This window comes from Rhododendron vialii, chromosome 13a (genome assembly GCF_030253575.1).
Source record: "Rhododendron vialii isolate Sample 1 chromosome 13a, ASM3025357v1".
NCBI classification, from domain to species: Eukaryota; Viridiplantae; Streptophyta; class Magnoliopsida; order Ericales; family Ericaceae; genus Rhododendron; species Rhododendron vialii.
This window is the reverse complement of record NC_080569.1, coordinates 1657355-1676809: the sequence shown is the minus strand read 5'-3', so window position 1 is coordinate 1676809 and position 19455 is coordinate 1657355. Positions and strand designations below refer to the sequence as shown.

Genomic DNA, 19455 nt, shown 5'->3' with positions numbered 1-19455 from the left:
AATTATAGGCAGGACATGCTTATGTGATTATATATCGGATGTATGTTCAATTTGGCCAGTAGGAATTTGAACCAAATACCGGATAAATAGTCCAATATGTCATACATTTGCAGTCAACCAAACGGTCCTATACGTAATGTCGAAAGATTAAGAGCAAAATACAACTTGATTTTGCTTACCCTGAAATTACAGCATACCAAGAGCTATCAAAATTTTCTCCTCATTTTCATCCCCAGAAAAAAATCTGATTAAGATTGGCAGTGGATGAATAACTAAAGCAGCTGCCAGCTGTGGTATAAGGGATTCTCAGAAGATATTTTGCTTTTTCCTCCTTTCTTCAAAGGCATGCCTATGACCCTTACCCTTCGTGTATCCACCCACAGTTTTGGAATCTGCTTATTCCAATGGGGTTGTCTATCACTTTCTTGCAACTTGTCAAGCTGCATCTTCAATCGAATGTGACGGGCCGACGGCTGGGACCATAAAATTCAATTGGACTTGAATTATTCTCTATGTTTGCTTCGCATCTAACACGATACTACTTTATATGCGATCTGCTTATGGCCTGAGTTTAAAAAACAAAAAACAAAGATCTACAGGTTGCTATGATTCAACCTGCCAAGGTTTTTTATAATGAAACTGGTAATGTTTTTTATATGTTGAAAAATGTGGTAATTCGGCATACCAAACAAAGATATGGATAATCAGGCTCGAACTGATGCCTTCCACCACGTCAAGGTGACACTCTACCGCTGAGTTATATCTCTAATCCCTTCTTTGCCTCCATCAAGAAATAGAACTGACGAATGCGAAGGTCAAGAAAATAACTGCCACTATTGTTCAGAGATTTACTACCTTCCTTTTTTGTACAATAACGTTTGAAGGATCAATAGGCACCTCCTACTAGAAAAGTGGAGCATTTTCTTTTTCAACCTTTTTCCAAATGTTGGGACCATGGCATCATATACATCTGTAACATCTCCCTCCTGAGTCCTGGCATAATATATGGAGTAGTAATATTTTGAAGCACTTTTATTTTGTGCTTTCTCATCTTTGGCACAAGCCAAAAGGCACTCTTCTACTCAGATTTGATACTTGTTTTTCTATGTGCGAACATGAAAATGATAAGCTACTCTTACAATCGACGTCAAAGGCATGGAACAAGGAATAAAGTAAAGCTAACTTCATTAATAGGGAAGCAAATAGGCTACATTCTGTCCTCTTTCTTTGCTAGGCAAAAGAGGCTACAAGCTTAACTTAATGGAAAAGCTACCAAATACATCAATACATTACAGACTATATACGCTGCTGCTGACTAATTAAGAAAGCCAACTACTACTGTTGGCCAAGTTTATTCTTGTACTATGCCTGCCTTTTTGGAGCATTACTAGGCTTATAGACCCTGATAGGGCTTCAGCAGTTGATTCAGGTTGCCACTTAGGTGGAGGGACATGACTTCGTTGGTGGACCCCACCCACGTGCCGCCAATGAACACCGCTGGCACAGGCGGCGTGTTACATCCCATCCTCAGGAGAGCCTTCTCCATTTCCCTCCCTTCAGGGTCCTGATCAATCTCATGAACATAAGGGGTCACACCAATTTCCTGAAACAGAATATTGACAGCATAGCACAAGCAGCAAGTGCTTTTGCTGAAAATCACAACTCCATTCTCTGAGGTCAATCTCTTCACCTTATCCATCTTGTTGAATTCTTTTTTCCTCTTTGAGTTTCGCTAAATTTGGAAATGAGATGTCAGAAACCCCCAACCGGATTGAGTCCAATTTGAATTGCAATCTCGGTGGTGGGATTTCCCAAAATGGGAGGAACTGATGAAGAAGGAGAAGATTGAAAGAGGGAGAGAGATTGAGTTTGAAGCCAAGTGTTGCTTGAACTTGAGTTCTCTCATGGTACTCTATTTATAAACCCCGCAAAAGGAAGACTCCTTTTTGTTGCACAAGACCATTCAAAAGGCGGCGTGCTTTACTTAGATGCCAAAAAACTAATAAAACTACTTTTGGTGATAGATATGACTGTTTCACAGATGCTGAACAAGTTGGAAGATGGTTTTCCCAAAACTTTTGAATTGATTACTTTTTCAGGGTGAAAAGCTTGAAAACGATCAAGTGGTGATTGAATGTGTTTCGTGTGCATACATATGACCATATGTTCAACCTTTTTCCAGAGTTAATGGACAAGTAATTGTTGACGAAAATATATACAACAAAGGTGGAAATTCTCATACAGTGGTCAATAGCCGTAGATTCTACCAGTTGTATTCAAAATATTCTCTTCCAGAAAGATTGCGAATGAGGCAGCTTTCGGTGGCTGTGATTCTTGCATTGCGCCCACCAACTTGCATTATTCCATCTCTCGAACGGACATGTAACTTGCAAGGATCCGTTGGTATAGAGGAGTTGCCATGTCCAGCCAGTGGTTATACATCTGTGGATTGACATGAAAATGCGTTAATTACAATTTCAATTTTCTTCTCAGACAAGAAAAAACAGCAGTTACCTTATTAGAATGAGTTGAACATAGGACTGCACCAAATCATATATCAACCCTTGAATGTTTGCAGTCTTTGGTGGAATTTTGCCTCACATATCTCAGTGATAATGCCAATTCCTGTTTTTATCTTCTTTTATTCGTACTTTTTCCGTCTTCTCAGTGTACATATTGATGCCAAGTCAACTTGATAAATGAGATGTACCAAGTCATCTTTTGGAGACAAAGTGGGTGGGCAAAGAACATTTTGTTTACAGGACAACACTTACTGCTAAGTCATTTCTGACATAAAGTTGCATATGCCTGTGAATAAAAACTATTGATTTAACATCATTTATCATTTGAGGAACTATCTCTTGTGTTAATGTGAGTTACTAGTGAATTGTATTTGTGGATTACTTTGATTTCCGCTATTATTCAAAGAAATGCATTGTGGAGAACTTTATTCTGCAAAACTTGCACAGTTGGCTAAAATAGCATCTGATCACTTAAGTTAATTAAGTCGGCAAAATACGTGCGTACTATCTCCACTGGGCACAATGTTGAGCAAGCAAAGCTTAGAAAATGATAAATCTACTGTTAATTTCATTGTATTTCGTTTTCAAAATTTACAAGGATATATAAACTTGTGACTCTCTCGAAAATTTTGGAGACCTAGATAGGGCATATTTTCATTATCTGGCCTCTTATACAACATGTTCACTGGACTGAAAAATACCAGTAATATGAGAATCCCATACAACTAAGATATGGCTTCATATGCCAGAGGAAATACAAGACCATGAAAAATGGCTTCCCCATGCAGGCTTTTTCCTTAATCCTCCTCTCTTAGGGTAATTTCCATGGAACTAGTGATAATAGACTTCATTGTTTTGAAAACAAAGTTGCATACTTGCATCTGACTCCACCAGTAATGACCACAGCACTTGCACATCTTCACATGAGCATGATTTCACATCCTCATACAGAATGTATATCCCCCTAGCGGGAAAAAAGGAAAAACAAAAAAAAAAAACACAAAAGAAGAAGACTATTAGTAGGAAGTTATAATGCGGGAAACTTTCATGAGCATGTATAATGCTACCTTAATCATTCAGCCTAAAATTTAAAAAGACTTGACCGGACAGGAGGGCAAATTCCGGTGCTTCTCAAAATTGCAATGAAAGGGAGAAACTATTTGAAATCACAACACCAAGAATAAAATATATGGACCAAATTAAGCCGCAACTCATGATTCCCTCTTTTTCGTTTGTTGTAGAGCTTCTTTTGCTTTCTGTTTATACACAAGAAACAACTTAAAGAGATGGAAAAGCTTATTTTCGAGAAGCTCCATTTTGATGCTTTTTTGCTTATAATTTTCAATACTCAACCATAGGGAGACCTCCATGAGAAAACCTTTGGAGAAACATATGAAAGGGATGATATCCAAAAGTCGAAAAAGAAAAGATTTCCTGCAAGGGCAAGCAATGCAGATGAAAGAAGACAGAAGAGGTTTTTGTGTCGAGTAAAACCAACTACTCAGTAAATGGCCATCGATGCAGAAAGATGATAACTCATGGGAAAAGAAATGAGAACATAGACTGGGAAATACGTTTTCAGAGAGCCAAGTGCAGCCAATTCCAAAGCTTCTTCAAGGGGAAGAAGAGGGATTGAAGCCATCCCATTAGGAGAAGTAGTGAATTTGGTCCAAGGTAGGTGAAAGGTTGGAAGGAAATTTTTAAGGGCGGGTGTTGAATGAGTAGACTGTAGGTTTGCTTAGACAAGGGTGGATTCTACAACACTGCTCCCTTTCTTTTTCCTTTTTTCCGTGTAGGGCAGTCGCAGCAGAAATTTTTCCTCTCTTGGTGTCGTGTCATAGTCATACCCTTTTGCCATTGTAGAAGGAGCTAAAAAAACCCTTAGTCTATTTCACACTTTAAAACTCCCTCCTCTCTATACACCTTGTATCTCAACCCAAAACTTATACACTTCTGTTATCACTTGAAGCGTACCAACCGATGAGGTTTCCTCTTCAATCTTTTGCTTTCCCTTTTGGTGTGCCAAGTCCACAAGCCTCAAGTTTCACCTACAAGATTTCTATTCAATTAATGTTATAAGTTGTGTATTTTGTCCTTGTTTTTTACCAAGTAGGTAAAGCAATAGCCTTCAAGGAAGGAGTAATTAGATACATATAGTGCCCTGTAGGTTCAAGAAGTCCACATTTCAAACTAGTGCTTCGATCCTTAATTCTGCATCATTTTCGAGTCTTCTTGGTGAAGCCTCCTAACACGTCAGTTTCAACCTATTTGAATCTAAACCAAAAGAGAAATAGCTATCCAAAAAATCTCAAATTAATGTCCCAAGAATAGAAATCTCCTAGATCCAACAAGGTGGAAGTCTTTCTGACTACTTAACTAACGTAAGTGAATTCTTTAGCGGGTTTCCATTAAATAGAACATTGTATGTTTTAGCCCCAAACAATAGCTTTTGAACCCAGAAAAAGAGAGACCAAGTTTCATTCCATACATAGTGGAAACTTGCATGAGCCTTGGATGTACTCAACTACATAGTTGGGGTACCACATTAAAAACTCAGTGTCTTGCGTTCTTTGTTTCTTTTCTCGGTTGTTTTTGATGCGTTGTGTGTTTGTGACTTTTTTGGGCTGGTGGCAATCTAGCTCATGGCGTGTTCTCACAGAAGGGATTTGCATTCTCGCTACAGTAAAATGCAAAAGCGTTTGCCTTTCAAAAAAAAAAAAATGCAAAAGCGTAACTTCAAAAAATGTAGAACTTCCCCTGAAATAGAAATTGACTGACTTATAGGAAATTTCTTTTTCAGACTTCTACAAAATCACCACATCTCATGCAATTATGGGACAACATTGGAAGACAAGAAGGGCCCTCTCACAATGCAGCCCTGGAAATGATCAAAACAGCGGTAGTAACAAAACACTTGACAAAGCTCTGAAATCAATCATTTCCATTCTAATGATCGTGATATCTGTACGGGGAAAAAATACTACTTGACAAAGCTTAATTGGCTCAATTTAAACCGGCAATGGAGCAGAAATTTCATGATCCGTGAGTGATAGAAGATAGAAACATCGTTTCTAGCCTCCCCTCTTTCAAAATGGTTCTTGTTGCAGATTAATAGGTGCAAAACCACCATAAACGGATTAGGATAAATTCCGGCGACAATGAAATCCCATAAAGAACAATGAACGAATGGAAGATTTGAAGAGACCTGTTACTATGGCATTATTCCCATCAGATTCCTTCCGTAACTCCCTCTGCAGCTGCTGATCAACCACCCACATTCTCTCTCTCTCTCTCTCGCCGTCGGAGTGAATTTGCTCCATTAAATTCTCTAAAAAGGGTTTGATCCAGTGCAACCAAATCTATTTTCACAAAAATAAATTCACTCAAATCGTTTCCGATTATGTAGTAAACAGCATTCGATGTGCATAATATTTCATACCATTTATCTTCTTGATAAGAGCTACAAATTGAACAGTTTCGATCGAGAAATAAACCCCGAATCAGTTCACAATTTAACAATTACGCACTGCTCCGTCGTTCCAAAAGAATACTTTGCAACTTGAACAGAACGGTTTTGATGCAATGTGGCCAAGTCTATTTTTACAAAAATAAAACCACTTAAATCATATCCGATTACATATTAAAAAGAATTTTATTGACATAATCTTGATTAGAATTAATATTCTTGACATGCCCTACAACTTGAACAGTTTCGATTGAAAAATAATCCCGTCATGAGTTCACAATTTGCCAATTACAAGTTGCAGTAGCTTCAAATTGCTACGACGTCGTACTGAAACACACTTCTCATGTTCAAGATGCGAAGTCTTGTTTAAATCCGAGCGACGCCATTTCGAGGAGCCTCCGTGTTGAAGATGCGAGGTCTCGAGAAAAACCGATCTTCAAGGTCTCGAGAAAAACCGGTCCACGTCTTCATCTTCCCCAATCATCCAAACCGATATCAACAGAGAAAACAATGGATGCTAGTTCCTCTTCTCCAAAACCCTAACCCTAGCTTCGACATCACCACTTTCTTCGCCATCGTCAGTTCTTCTTCTTCTTCTCCTTTTTCTTTATTATTATTTCTCATCAATTAATCTACTAATGTTCTCATCCCTTCTATTGGTTCTTATGGAAAATGCAAGAAAACCGAGAATTTTTGATCTTTATGCATGCTTTCAAATAGACTTTGTCTACGATTGGGTTTGCATGAAGAGTGAATTTGGGTAACAATATACGAAAAAATGCTTTGTTGTTTCATTTTTTGGTGAATATGGGAGTGATGGCTGCCATGCTCAATCAGACGTATATTCGTACTATGCGCCATACAGTAATTGGGTAATTTTTCCATGTCAGTTCCATTTTTCTTACAAAAGTTATCAGCTTTTGGTTTCTCTCTTTTGCAAGCTCAAGACCAAATTTATCAAGTGACGACTATGGGACATCGGAAATGAAGATACATAATCGGGTTAATTTTACTTTATGCCAACGTAACATACATAATAACATGGAGAGTTTTATTTTCCGAAAAAAAAAAAAGAAACATTGAGAATTCATTCTGTGATCCAGCAATATTATCTGTCTATTGATATTTCAAAGTAGTGCATTTTGGGAACTTCATTCAGTGAAAGTTTACACACTTCACTAAAACATCATCTGGTCGCAAAAGCTAAGTGGGCAATTGAAGTGCATAAACTGAATTGCAGTACTGCTACTGGAAAAATAACAGCAGAAAAATCTGCCAAGCTTAGAATAGAACATACTTTTGGTTCCAGTTTTTTTCTTTCTTTCAAGTTTATGAAGTTTACAAAGCATATAAACCACTGACTGCCACAAAATTTGACTTAGATTGGCCATGTTCATACGGTCCAGCCTCTCATACAACAACAGAGTAACTGAACTCTAAGATAGCATAGCTTGATCTGGGACTTCCACTAGAACCAGATTGCTTTTGCATCAATGAGCATTTGTTTCAGAGACCCATTGACATGAAGAGATATGACTTCTTCTGCTGAGCCCACAAATTTCCCTCCAATGAACACTGCCGGGACAGAAGGCGTACACCCGAGCCCTTGTAAGGCCCACTCCATCTCTCTACCACTCCCCTCTTGGTCAAGCTCGTGAATTGCGGGGCTTGCACCAAGTTCGTAAAACAGTACCTTGATGCTGTGGCACATGTAACATGAGCTCTTGGTGAAGATCACTGCGGCTTTCTTCATTGCCAAATCTCTGACCCTATCCATTTCAACCACTGTTTGAATGGCGTTGACACAATATTCAATAATATCGAGAAATTTTCTTGTCAAAACAGAACTAAGGAAAAAGTGCAATATGCTTGTTGTGCACTCTCGGGCTCATCTGTGGTGCACTTTGAGATTTCATCAGTACCCCTTATATATAGAGGAACTTGAAAGTAGTGGGAGTAAATTGTTTTCATCCAAGACGGGATAATTTCGTCCGAAAAATAGCTCTTTAAGATGTTTGGAGTCTGGATAAGAAAAATTCCCTTGATGATCTACTTGAAAAAGACCAGTTGTGCTATTTATAAACAAGTTGACACTTAGTATCATGTCATTCTTGCGCAGGGGCCATGCTAATCTTCCCTTTATCGTTCCAATTTTACCAGATGACACCTAGTATCATCCATTGCCATTATTTACGTCTCTCAGAATGGCCGTACACTGAACATTGACGGGGTTTTTTTTTTTTTTCCTGTTATACATCAGAGCATGTTCCATTGGAAAACAATATGGGTGAGGATATATTCTTCAATCTCTGTATGAGGATACTCTCTGTTTTTCTTAAGGCAATTGCGGGAAATAAACGATTACGAATGTAATTACGTAGAAGAAGATATCATGAAGAATCCCACATGGAAATGGGAATTCAACTTCTTGGAGGTATTCTGTTCTGCAACTGTCTCAACTGCAAAAAGATACATAAATAAGAAATGACAAATACTTTGATAACAGTAACAATATTCTTGCCATGAACCTGATTCTTTGATATGTCAAGTTGCCTAAGTATTTGCTGATGTTGTCAAAGAATAGCAATTTCAACTTTCGGGAGAGAAGCATGGCAGCAAGTAAGCGGCTACTGATGATTTCTACAACATAAAAAAAAAAAAAAAAACTAGGCTCAGGCTTGCACCCGAGTTTGCAGGTTCGTCTTGGGGTTAGCAGAGGTTCTTCCGACGGTTCAAGACCTCAAGTTTAGAATGTTTAGTCAAGGTGCATATATGCAGGAATAGCAATTTCAGGAGTGGGTAATTGCCACAATCCAGTACAAGTGCTTGATTATTTACCATTGTTTTTGGTGGTTCTTTCTGTTTTATTTCATCATCATATCATCATATTATAAAAGTACAAACTAGGAACCTTGGCATGACGTGCAATCGGATAAGAGAATAACAAAAAGTTGTCAAGTTGGTAGAGAAATATCAGCAAAGCTTTTTAGTATCGTAAACTTGAACTTTTGCCAGAAAAGAATTTCTGTTTATAGCATAGCAGTGTATGATTTTTGTCCTTGATTTTATGATTAAAAACTTGATTTACTTGCTATCAACAAACTATATTACTCCTATATTATACTTGCCCGACTGGCACAAATGAGTCCGGTTGAATAGTACTAGTTGTAGACATGTTTTAAAAAAAGTACTGTACTACTATAGTTTGTAGAAATGGGGTATGGAAACTACACATTTTGGAAAGTGTGTTTTTCTTCTATTTCATGGGTCATTCTCACACCGAGCTGTCGATAAGTTCAGGAAAAAACACAATACTCTAACGCACTTTTTACGCTTTTCAATACACTTTCATCTTTTCACATATTTCAATACACTTTTTAAACTTTAACGACAGCCCAATGGGCTATTTTTAGCATTTTTGCTTGTAGTGGTCTCCACTCTAGAGCTACTCATGAGCTAAGTCACATAATTCACCTGCAGACGTGTGAGTGAAAGTGCCGGTGTGAAAGTGTCTATGAAAAATATCCAAAATTATTAAAAATTTGTGAGAGCTAAGGGCATTTTTGTTCCTTAGCATTTTCTCTTTGGGTTTCTAAAATCAACCCCTCTCTTTGTGCATGGTTCCTAATAAATTGTCTCTCAAATTATTACTCTCATTTTTTCTATCTCTCCACAATCATTACTCCAAAAACATTCCTCAAAACTCAAACCAAACAAAGCCATGTGAGTTGTGACTAATCTCACGGGAAGTGTAACGTTGAATTGGAAGAAATTGAAAATATGGGGTTTCAATTTGTTACAAGCGTCAAAATAGAAGGTTCTATTGTAATTTTCCCGAGGAAAATATACTAGCGGACAGACACTGAACCCTAAAACCTCCTTGTTCTGCGCCTCCGTCACCGTTCGTTGTTCCTTCGTCATCTCCACTCACTTTTAGGGTTTCGCAATCACCCGAACTCTGTCACTGGTAATTTCTTTCTTCTTCTCTCTCTGGTATCGCTTCTTATTTTCTCCTTCCTCTGTTTGATTGGAAAATATTACTTCTTTCTTTGTATGTGTTTTTATTTAAGTTTATCGTCGTTTCAGATGTTAGTCTGATGAAGGGTTCGTATCCGTATAACTACTTGTGTTGGTCTGTCCATTTCGCGCCTGGGATTAGAAAAAAGGGAAAAAAAATATAGTGGGTTCATCTTTCTGGTACGTTAGTGTTTGAACTTGGGGTTTGATGTTGGTTAGATGTTAGTAGTCTATGTGAAGTTCTGGGTATCTTGTAAGAATCTGTTTTTTCCCTCTGTAATGTATTCAATTGTATTTTTGAGTGAACCCATGTCTAATGTAGTGTTAGAATCGTGCGATTTTCAAAATGACTGCTCGTAGGGTAGTGTAGTGTTGTCTCACTAGAGTTGTAGGACCTGTATCAACAACAAACAGGACATTTTACTTTGCAATAGAAGTTTAGATTTCCACAAACTCTACAAACCTTGAATCCTTAAATCGCTCACAGAACCGAGCATGTAGTTAATACAAGAATAAGATAATAAATGTGAAGAATTATGCGCAGTTAGTGATGGTTGAACAAAACAACAAAACGAGAATCAGAAGATTTCTTTATAAAATGCATGCAAGCTAGGACTATGTAGAATAGTCATGGCAAAAAGGATTTTGAGCGAAGCTTGTACATACACATAGTGGTTTTACAAATCTCCCTTCGTGGATGATTTATAGGTTTAGTGAAACTCCTTTCTAGGATGGTTGTTTTGGGTTGAAGTGTGTAGTTTACATTTGTTGGTATTGTAAGCAATGGTTTGCTGTTATTTTTCACTCTCATTTTGTTTTTGGTTTGGACTGTTTGTTTTATTCTTTTTCCTTCTTATCATTGGGCATAATTTCTTTTTCATTACAACCACACTATTCCCTGTAAAATTATTATCCTTCATTCTCAGCTGACTAAATGGAGGGCACCGAAGGGGAGGAAAAGCACCCTGGAGAGATTCCGGAAAACGTACCCCAAAAGGAACAAGAAACTCGTGATGAAATGCTGTCAAGGCACAGGTGATATATCCATGTCTAGTCTGGGCCCGTTAGACTTGTTTGTTCTGTTGACATTTCTTTTGGGTGGGAGGACGGCAAGGGCTCTTTGATTCTGAGCTTGTGTTGCAATATGGACTTGGATTTTTTAACACCAAAGTTGGTTGGAGAATCTGCAGATGTAGTAATATGTGGTATTAGGGTGCCAATTATGTAAGAGAAATTGTTGGAAGAAAAGAAGATTTTGCAGGAACAAATTTGGCATGGTCTTAATCGTGATCTAAAATAGAATTCTGATTAATATAGATCGGACAAGCTTTTTATGATGTAGGGCACTTGTTATCTATATCTTTTTGCGTTATTCGATTTGGACTTTTCTTCACATTGGTTTTCTTTGATGGGTTTATTTCATGGCAGGAAAGAGATTTCCCAGCTGCAGAACAAAGAAGTTGCACTGAAAAAGGCCGCAGCTAAAGGCAGTAAGGCAGAACAGAAAGCTAAAAAGAAGCAGGTGGAGGAAGAGATATCTCAGCTTTCTGGGAAGCTCAAAGAAAGACATGCAAAGGAACTCGCTTCTTTGGGTTATACCTCTAGTAGTAACAACAATGAAGAGAAAAAGGGAGACCTTGACACTTTGGTCAAAGCCATCGCTGGAGTTTCTGTTAGTGGTCAACCTGATCATTCAAAACCCAGTAAAAGTGTTAAGCGACGTGAGAAAAGAGCTCAGGAAGAAGCAGCTAGAGAGCAAAGAATACAAGAAGAGCAAGACAACCTTATAAGTGACCGAATGATAGAAAACGAAAAGTTGGAAAAAAAACTTGAGCCCCTCGGATTGAAGATCACTGAAATTAAGCCAGATGGACACTGCCTCTACCGAGCAGTTGAGCACCAGTTGGCATTCCTCTCAGGAGGTTCTTCTCCTTGTACTTTCCAAGGGCTTAGAGAGATGGTAGCTGCTTATATGAGGAAAAATGCATCTGAATTCCTCCCATTTTTCCTCTCAGAGAATGTTACTGATGGGAATTCTGATAATACCCTTACAGAAAGGTTTGAGAACTACTGCAGAGAAGTGGAGTCTACTGCGGCGTGGGGAGGACAACTGGAGCTTGGCGCTTTGACTCATTGTTTGAAGAAACACATCATGATATTTTCAGGATCTTTTCCTGATGTGGAGATGGGAAAGGAGTACAGATCTGGACCTGAGACATTGTCTAATTCATGTATTATGTTGTCTTACCATAGGCATGCGTTTGGACTTGGCGAGCATTACAACTCTGTCGTCCCCAGTTCAGTCCGTTAGATTTCAGTATATCACCTGTGAAAATTGTACTTGTTGCACCTTTTCTATCTAAAGTGTATGTCATTGAGAGCAAACATATGGAAAATGCAGTTTTTTTTTCCCCTTGGTCGGGTGCGATGACTACAAGTGGTAAAATTTTGGGCAGGCGTATTTATATACTTGTTGAGTTATCTACTTATCTATATTGTTGTTGAGTTGTTTTTTACCTTCAGAAAGGATTTCATGACCGTGTACTACTTTTGATGAGCAATATGAGCTAGTAGTAATTTTGGATTTGTGTTTTTCTAACTGCAAATAAATGCATCTCTGTACTAGTATCTCGTATTTGGCGGGGTTGTGTCATGGAACAAGCTGGCTCGTTGCACCAGTTGCAGCTGATTGATTTAAACCAAATTCATTTAGAGATTTAGATTGTTTGACCTTGTACAACACAGTGATGGCTGCTTTTTCAAGATTGATTGAAATAAAAGAGGGAAAAATGAAAATAGGTCAGAGTAAAGAATGAGCTTGGGTTGTCTTAAATAAGCCAGCTTTTCTCTTGGGTGAGAACTTTTGACGACATTCCAGTCTTACCAGATTCTATGTTGTCATTTGAGGCTGTGTTTGGATTATGAATTTGTGGAGTGATTTACAAAGGAAGGAAAATGACAGGGAAGACACTTAAACTATGACCCGTTCCTTTTGATCGTGTATTTGGCTAACGGATGAGAGATTATGCGGCCGTGGGCTCTTTTTCCACCACACAGGTTACGGCCTGCACGCTTGTCTTGGGCCCCACACCAAATTTTTGTTAGAAAGGAGTCTGGGGCACCATGTGGCGGTGCCGGGGGCACTAATAGTTTTTGAGAGAGAACGGACATAAACCATGCCTTCCTCTGCCTCATTCCTAAACTCCACAAGCCTGCTCATCATCAAGATTCTTGTTGCCAGAATACGTCCCATTCGGGGAGACCTCATTAGCCCTCTCCAATCCAGCTTCCTCCCCGGACGAAGTGGGCTTGATAACGTTATCATTGTTCAAGAGGTTGTGCATAGTTTCGCAGCTTTGAAAGGGGACCAAAGGCAATATGATTATCAAGTTAGATTTGGAAAAAGCTTATGATCGACTTGAATGGGGTTTTATTAGGCAAGTTCTCTCCTTTGATTTCCCTGCTCTTTGGATCAACATCATCATGGCGATTGTCTTGACTTCTTCCGTGTCCATTCTTTGTTATGGTAAGTGTCACTGGGAGTTTTACCCCTTACAGGGGGATCCGACAGGGTGATCCTCTTTCCCTTTACATATTTATACTTTGCATCGTAGCCGCAAACTTTGGCATTGTAGCCGCAAACTTTTAAACTTTTGTAGCGTGGCCGCACACTTCGACAACATGGCCTTGCCAGTGATTTGAGGCTGGTATAAACAAGGGTTTTTTTTTTTAGAAACAATTTTTTGAGCAGGGAGTAATACAAAGTTACAAACTATATATCTATGACTGTAGCTCCGAAAATATTCCAGCATTTATATCAATCAAATCTCTCTTTCAATAACAAATTATTCCACCCTCAAGACTTATATGCCAAACAACAAATACAAAATACGAAAACAAAAAACAGTGAAAAGGGTGATCTCACTGAACACAGCAACACAGAAATGTAACTCTCAACACCATTAGTACCTAACACAAGACACAACCAACCATATCATCACTATACACTCTTATATGCACATACGAGGTCACGACACAGAATGGCGCCTTCGCCTCTGAAACAAAAACCGCGTCTCTGCGTTCCCCTTTCCGCCTAACGGCTTGATATCTTTAAACCGAAAGATGGAATTGAGTTTGCTCAATTTTTTAGTAAACGACTTGAACAACTTATTTGCCGGGTGTGCCTTCACAATGAGTTCCTGTTTCATCGTCACATGGTCTTTTTCCAAGTCAGTGAGTCTCATCCTCATCCTTGCGACTTCAAGCTTCAGCTCTCTGTTCTCTCTCCTCACCGATGCATAGTTATCGCGCGGTGATATGCATCCGCTTCCTGCTCCACTGCCTGACCGTTGTGGGAATTGGCCATTGATAGAGCCAAAGAAGAACTGGTTGTGGCCCCCTCCATTCATTGCGTTTCTAAGCCTTATTTGCTCGAAGTAGAGCACTTGGACCGCCATTTGAACCGGTAGCCTTTCGTTCTGTGCTGCGTGGCTGCAGGCTTCTTGAGAGAGTTTTTGGCAGTCAATGGTTTTGCATAGTCGGTAGCGCTCAGAGTCCTTCATGTTTGGATGAACCTGTCAGTGGAAGCAGTATATGATGGCGAAAAATGTCACGGAAGAATTCTCTTAGAGAGGGATACTTCTTTGCAGAACGGACATAAAACAATCACTGAAAGTAGGGGTAAACTATCAAGAAACATTTCAAAAACATTTTCGATACTCCACAATATGGAGAAAAACTCGCCAAAACTGATGCTTTTCAGAGTTAGCTTTTAAGCAATTTTAAAAAAGTTGGTTTGGGGCCAAAAAGCAGAACTCAAAGTTGTGACAAACACAGGCACAACTGTTGAGGATCACTCATTCAAAAGCTATCGCAAACACCCTCTTAGTATTTAAACTGATCGGGACTTTATGTTGCTAATCTTTCGATACACTTTGAACAAATATTTTTTGGTTCGGCCCTATGTCGCCCAACCTTTCTTGTGTCCACGTTTCACATTCCCGTACTTTCATTTCCAATATTGGTAACTGAAAAATATAAAGCCTTGGAAAAATCTAGAGACAGAGAGAAACAGTGCTTATCAAAAACAAGAACAATGTATTGACATGTTGTGAACTATTAGTGATTTTTCATCCGTGGAAGCAAAAGGAAGACAGTTGCTCACCTTGAGAAAGATATCCACAGCTCTGTACAATCCATCGTTCACAATTCGAGCATGGTCTGGAAGTAATTCTGCCATTGCTATAAACTTTGATGCCATCAAATTTGGATCAAGCGCAACCTCAGCTAGATAACTGTCCAACAGCTTTGACACCTTAAGTATAGAGCTTTGCTTAGGTGATCCAGGGCTATCAAAGTCATAAACCATTTCACTTTCGTCCCTCAAGTGGTTATCTTCGTCATCGTCATCCTCATCCAAGTTCAAGAAAATCGAGAAAATCCTCTGGATTGAATCCGTATCATAAATTGGGCTGTGATTATTTCCATGAGAATTTGCAGGAATTAGTATATCTTCAAGAATTGCTTGGTCCAGTTGTAAACCGATCCTCCTCTCCAAATCCGATTTGCAAGAAGTAGAAGCTGATGATGCTATTGCAGACTTTAACAAACTTGATAGAAACGCCATTGGGACTGTACTTTTCCGCGATTGTGTTGGCAATAAACTGACAATGGCTTCAATTAAACCCCTTTGTTTCTTCTGCAATTCCAAGTCCAACAAACTTCCTTTCACCAATTGAGGGTCCCTAACAATAATCCCTTGAAGTGAATTATGGGCATAATTTATCAAGATTTTGCCAATAATATCCTGTTTCAGGCCCTTAGTTTTTACAGCAGACAAAACCCGTTGGAAGAAATCGAGATTAAGCACTGCGAGCGATTTTCCCCACCAGTCCGAGGGTGTTTCTGTTTCCATTTTTTGCACCGGTTTTGAAGGGAAGTTGTGTTCTAGCTTGGACAAGCCAGATGTGAGTTGCTCTTTGCACGCGTTGTTCGCAATGGCATGGATAATCCTGTTGACGAGGTTTATGTCTTCTGCTATCGGTAGGAGGGATTCGCAACGGTGAAGAACAGATATCGAGTTTGATATGTTTGGAAGGACATTATCCTTTATATACACTTCAGATCGCATTTCTAGGTTTTTCTCTGCAAATTCTTCAGTCATTTCTAGGAAATGGGCTGCGCAACGTAGCACAGCAACATTTGATAGAGTTATTTCAGTGTTCACCCCATAACAAAACTTTGCAGCCAGCTCGAATGCCTCTGATCCACCAGGTACAGCAGATAGGTTTATGCGCGAAATTTTTGGATCTTTTGATTCCAGCAAGAATTTTCGTATTCTTCCACTCCGAGAAACTAGAGGGAACTGCAAAAAAAATCATGATCATGTTATACAAGCCTGTCTTCCTTCTAGTATTCTTCATTTACTTTCTTGTAACATTAGGTTAGTTATTTTCACTGACAACCTTTGTTCATAAACCGCTCCGTTCAAGCAAAATTGTGGTTTGCTTTAGCCAAAAAACTTAAATATGATCATGAAATGGAAAACGAATACCACAATCTCCAGCTCAAGGAAAAAACTAGTTGATTCTTCAATAGGGAATTGATGCAGTTTGCTTGAAGCCATGGATGAAATTTTTATCTTCGATTGGTTTTCAGGATACCGTAAGATGTTAATACTGCAAAAATGTTTACAAACTAGGCCATAGTTTCTGCAAATATTCCTTGCTTATTAACTATCGTTAACATAACTTGATGAAACTTGAAGCAATCTAATTATGCGAAATCCGGAAAGCCTTACTGAAATATGGTCTCATACCTTGTGAAGTGCAAAACTTGCTGCCCCAACTTCAATTGTAAGATCGCTAGAAACATCAGATATCGGCCTGCAAGATGTGAACATTGCAAAATTGAAATCACGCAGAGACATCAACAAATAAAAGTCGCCGAAAAGAGAAAAACGGAAGGGAAGGGAACAAACAAACAAACATACATTACTGACTCCAAGGTACTAAAACATATTACTTCAAGAAGTGGTTCCTATGTTCGACGGGGAGTCGGCCCCAACCGACAACCAAGGCTGAACTACTGCAATTCGAGTTGGTTATTTCGCTGCTATGATGGGAGCCAGAGACACAAGGGACCCTTCATTTATTCAAACTCTTTTGTTTGTTTGTTTTAGCCTTCAAGCAGCTGTCCTAGGACTTGGCCATACTCTTAATTGAGGGCCTCTGGATGACAAAGACACAAATTACCAAAAAGACACTAATTACCAATTCAGATAATTTATGGTATGTATGGTTGAAAGGACATTTTCCACGCCCGGCCGCAGCATGTGGGGTTGTCTACTAAGTTTCAATCTAAGCACAGGAGGTTCAAGGTGAGAATCACAGGTGTGATGTCATATTCATGTGGTTTAAGTACAGTTCATAGTTTAACAGTTCAGACAGTGAATTTCACCCAAGTATACAGGCTGGTTAGAAAGGAATGCAGAAGGAGAAAAAAGATGAAAAATAGTACCATTCAGTGACGTGCCTTGTGCTAGAACTAGGCCGAAAAGACCTCTTTCCTGATATGCTTGGCTTCAATTCTCCAACAGTAACCACACCCATATCTTCAAATCCTCTGACAATTCAGCCTTAACAAGATGATATATAGTTTCAAGTATCTATCTTACTATTCTTGGAAACCCATCTCTGCAAACCCAAGCTTACTTTCTTGTTCTGCTGCCACTCTGTTTAAGTTTAAGGGCCTCTCTCTCTCGCTCTCTCTCTCTCTCTGTGAAAAGGTGGAGTGAGGAGAAAGTGATTAAGTGAGGTGAACCCATGCAAGATTAAAGGGCAGAAACATACTTTAATTAAGTGTTAACAATTTGGTTAAGCTAAAGTCAAGAATATGTTTGCCTTTGCTGCACTTTTCGGTGAAAGGTAAGGGGTAGTGGGCTTTTTCGCTAAATTGGTAGTAACTTTGTATTTGTGAGATCGCTGGATTTCTGCAAGGGTTGCAGTGCTTTTGGGGGCTGTAATCATGGCTAGTGAAAGCTACCCACAATTATAAAGATAGTGTTAATTAAAAAAACAAAGTATTATGTGTAAAGCTGATTAAAGTAGGAATCAAGACTATTATGAGTTGGGTTTTTGCCACTTATACTGAGAATCAAAATTCAGTCAAGTTAGACAACATACTGGGAAAACTACAACAAAAAAGGAGGGAAAACATCTGGGAGAGGTTTCCGATACAGTTAAGGCCCCGTTCCGCTAAAGTTATTATTTTGTAAGCACTTATTTTTCGTTTTACGAGACATATTATTCTCTTGCAATTCATCACCTTTCATCACTTGCAATTTTTTAAACAGTTTCATTCCAGATGGTGGAAGTCCAGACCGATAACTAAGGGCAAGAGGGGGAAAAAGAGATTTATAATCCCATTCGCCCATTGCCAACAAAAACAAACATCACCTTAGGATTAGGCCATGGGATTAACCCGAAGGCGGCTTAGTGGTATTTTTTTTTTAATCCGCAAAACGCCTTAAAGGCGGCTTAGCAATCAATGTATGATACTTAAGATGGAGCAATTCCTTTGAGAGAAGTTCATACTGAGTTTTCTTCTAACTTTAAATGGAATTCCTATTAGTCGCGGTGATATTATTTTTTTATAACTAGTCGAAGAGCGCACAACTGAGTTATAGTATTAAAAAAAGAAAGATTATGCCATGGATTACCAATCCTTTGGCATTGACAATCCGGGCACTTCACGGATCCCTCCATTTCTATGCAGGTTATCAAACATGGCCCTACCCCTAGAGTTTTAATTAAAATTGTAGCATTTGTTTGTGGTAACTTCACTTCTACTGAAGAAACAAATTAAACTCTTTTACACTTGAGTTGTAAACTTTACCGATTTGAACCCTTAGTTTTATTTTATAAAAACCCAACTTATATTGATAAAATCCGATACATTCTGTATTAGGGTAGTATGTTTCTCGTCAATTTTTGTCAAGATCTCTAACTGAACAAACAGAAAAATCACGTGTCACCCTTTACTCTTCGAGAGGATGAGGGGACTAGGGATGGCAACGGGGGCAGATCGGATGCGGATATTGACATATCTGAATTCAAACCTTCCACCCGACCTCCGAATGCGCCCCGATCCCCGATCGGATATATTTTTGGTCCTCCATCCCCACCCCAAATGGAAAACGGAGATCCGATCGGAGATTCGGATATCCGAATTTGAAAAAAAAAAAAACTGATCAAAAAGAGTATTCAAGGATAGATCGGGGCGGATCGGGGGCGGATTTTTTATCAAAAAAATAGATTTTCGGATATTCGGTGACAAATCGGGGCAGATCAGGGATGGAGACCGAATTCGGGGCGGGGATAGACTTACCTCCAAATCCGATCCGATCTCCGATTTTTTTTTTTTTGAAAAATAAATCCGAATCCGTCCCGA

At 39.0% G+C, this 19455-nt stretch overlaps 4 protein-coding genes and 1 pseudogene across 6 annotated transcripts; 1 reads left to right on the top strand and 4 right to left on the bottom strand.

The window, feature by feature from the left end:
* Positions 1-1168: 1168 nt before the first annotated feature.
* Positions 1169-1838, bottom strand: LOC131315134 (monothiol glutaredoxin-S9). The gene has a single exon (XM_058344214.1). The coding sequence runs from the start codon at positions 1697-1699 to the stop codon at positions 1394-1396; it is 306 nt and encodes a 101-aa protein (XP_058200197.1). The 5' UTR covers positions 1700-1838; the 3' UTR covers positions 1169-1393.
* Positions 1839-7111: 5273 nt separating this feature from the next.
* LOC131315133 (glutaredoxin-C11-like) lies at positions 7112-8198 on the bottom strand. Its single transcript, XM_058344213.1, has one exon. The coding sequence runs from the start codon at positions 7763-7765 to the stop codon at positions 7457-7459; it is 309 nt and encodes a 102-aa protein (XP_058200196.1). The 5' UTR covers positions 7766-8198; the 3' UTR covers positions 7112-7456.
* On the bottom strand, positions 8067-8163 carry LOC131315426 (U6 spliceosomal RNA; annotated as a pseudogene).
* Positions 8199-9796: 1598 nt separating the features above from the next.
* Positions 9797-12486, top strand: LOC131315132 (OVARIAN TUMOR DOMAIN-containing deubiquitinating enzyme 5). 2 transcript variants are annotated; one of them, XM_058344212.1, is made up of 4 exons: positions 9865-9955; positions 10075-10185; positions 10932-11040; positions 11434-12486. In XM_058344212.1, exons 3-4 carry the CDS (start codon positions 10940-10942, stop codon positions 12314-12316), a joined length of 984 nt encoding a protein of 327 aa, XP_058200195.1. In that variant the 5' UTR covers positions 9865-9955; positions 10075-10185; positions 10932-10939; the 3' UTR covers positions 12317-12486. The 2 variants fall into 2 exon arrangements, with proteins under 2 accessions (XP_058200193.1, XP_058200195.1); XM_058344210.1 differs by lacking the exon at positions 10075-10185 and having other exon boundaries at positions 9797-9955.
* A 1330-nt stretch (positions 12487-13816) lies between these two features.
* LOC131315131 (BTB/POZ domain-containing protein At1g03010-like) lies at positions 13817-17974 on the bottom strand. 2 transcript variants are annotated; one of them, XM_058344208.1, is made up of 4 exons: positions 17524-17974; positions 16823-16889; positions 15170-16369; positions 13817-14579 (listed from the first exon to the last, which is right to left on the bottom strand). In XM_058344208.1, exons 1-4 carry the CDS (start codon positions 17613-17615, stop codon positions 14034-14036), a joined length of 1905 nt encoding a protein of 634 aa, XP_058200191.1. In that variant the 5' UTR covers positions 17616-17974; the 3' UTR covers positions 13817-14033. The 2 variants fall into 2 exon arrangements, with proteins under 2 accessions (XP_058200191.1, XP_058200192.1); XM_058344209.1 differs by lacking the exon at positions 17524-17974 and adding an exon at positions 16997-17175.
* Between the last annotated feature and the right edge of the window lie 1481 nt (positions 17975-19455).

What these genes read in the sequence shown, in the direction of transcription:
- LOC131315134 (XM_058344214.1), bottom strand. Translation starts at nt 1,699, where the DNA reads ATGGATAAGGTGAAGAGATTGACCTCAGAGAATGGAGTTGTGATTTTC.
- LOC131315133 (XM_058344213.1), bottom strand. Translation starts at nt 7,765, where the DNA reads ATGGATAGGGTCAGAGATTTGGCAATGAAGAAAGCCGCAGTGATCTTC.
- LOC131315132 (XM_058344210.1), top strand. Translation starts at nt 10,940, where the DNA reads ATGGAGGGCACCGAAGGGGAGGAAAAGCACCCTGGAGAGATTCCGGAA. An exon ending in GAAATGCTGTCAAGGCACAG is followed by an intron (nt 11,041 to 11,433) that starts GTGATATATCCA and finishes ATTTCATGGCAG; the next exon opens with GAAAGAGATTTCCCAGCTGC.
- LOC131315131 (XM_058344208.1), bottom strand. Translation starts at nt 17,615, where the DNA reads ATGGGTGTGGTTACTGTTGGAGAATTGAAGCCAAGCATATCAGGAAAG. An exon ending in CAAGTTTTGCACTTCACAAG is followed by an intron (nt 16,370 to 16,822) that starts GTATGAGACCAT and finishes TTTTTTTTGCAG; the next exon opens with TTCCCTCTAGTTTCTCGGAG. An exon ending in CTGTGGATATCTTTCTCAAG is followed by an intron (nt 14,580 to 15,169) that starts GTGAGCAACTGT and finishes TTCCACTGACAG; the next exon opens with GTTCATCCAAACATGAAGGA.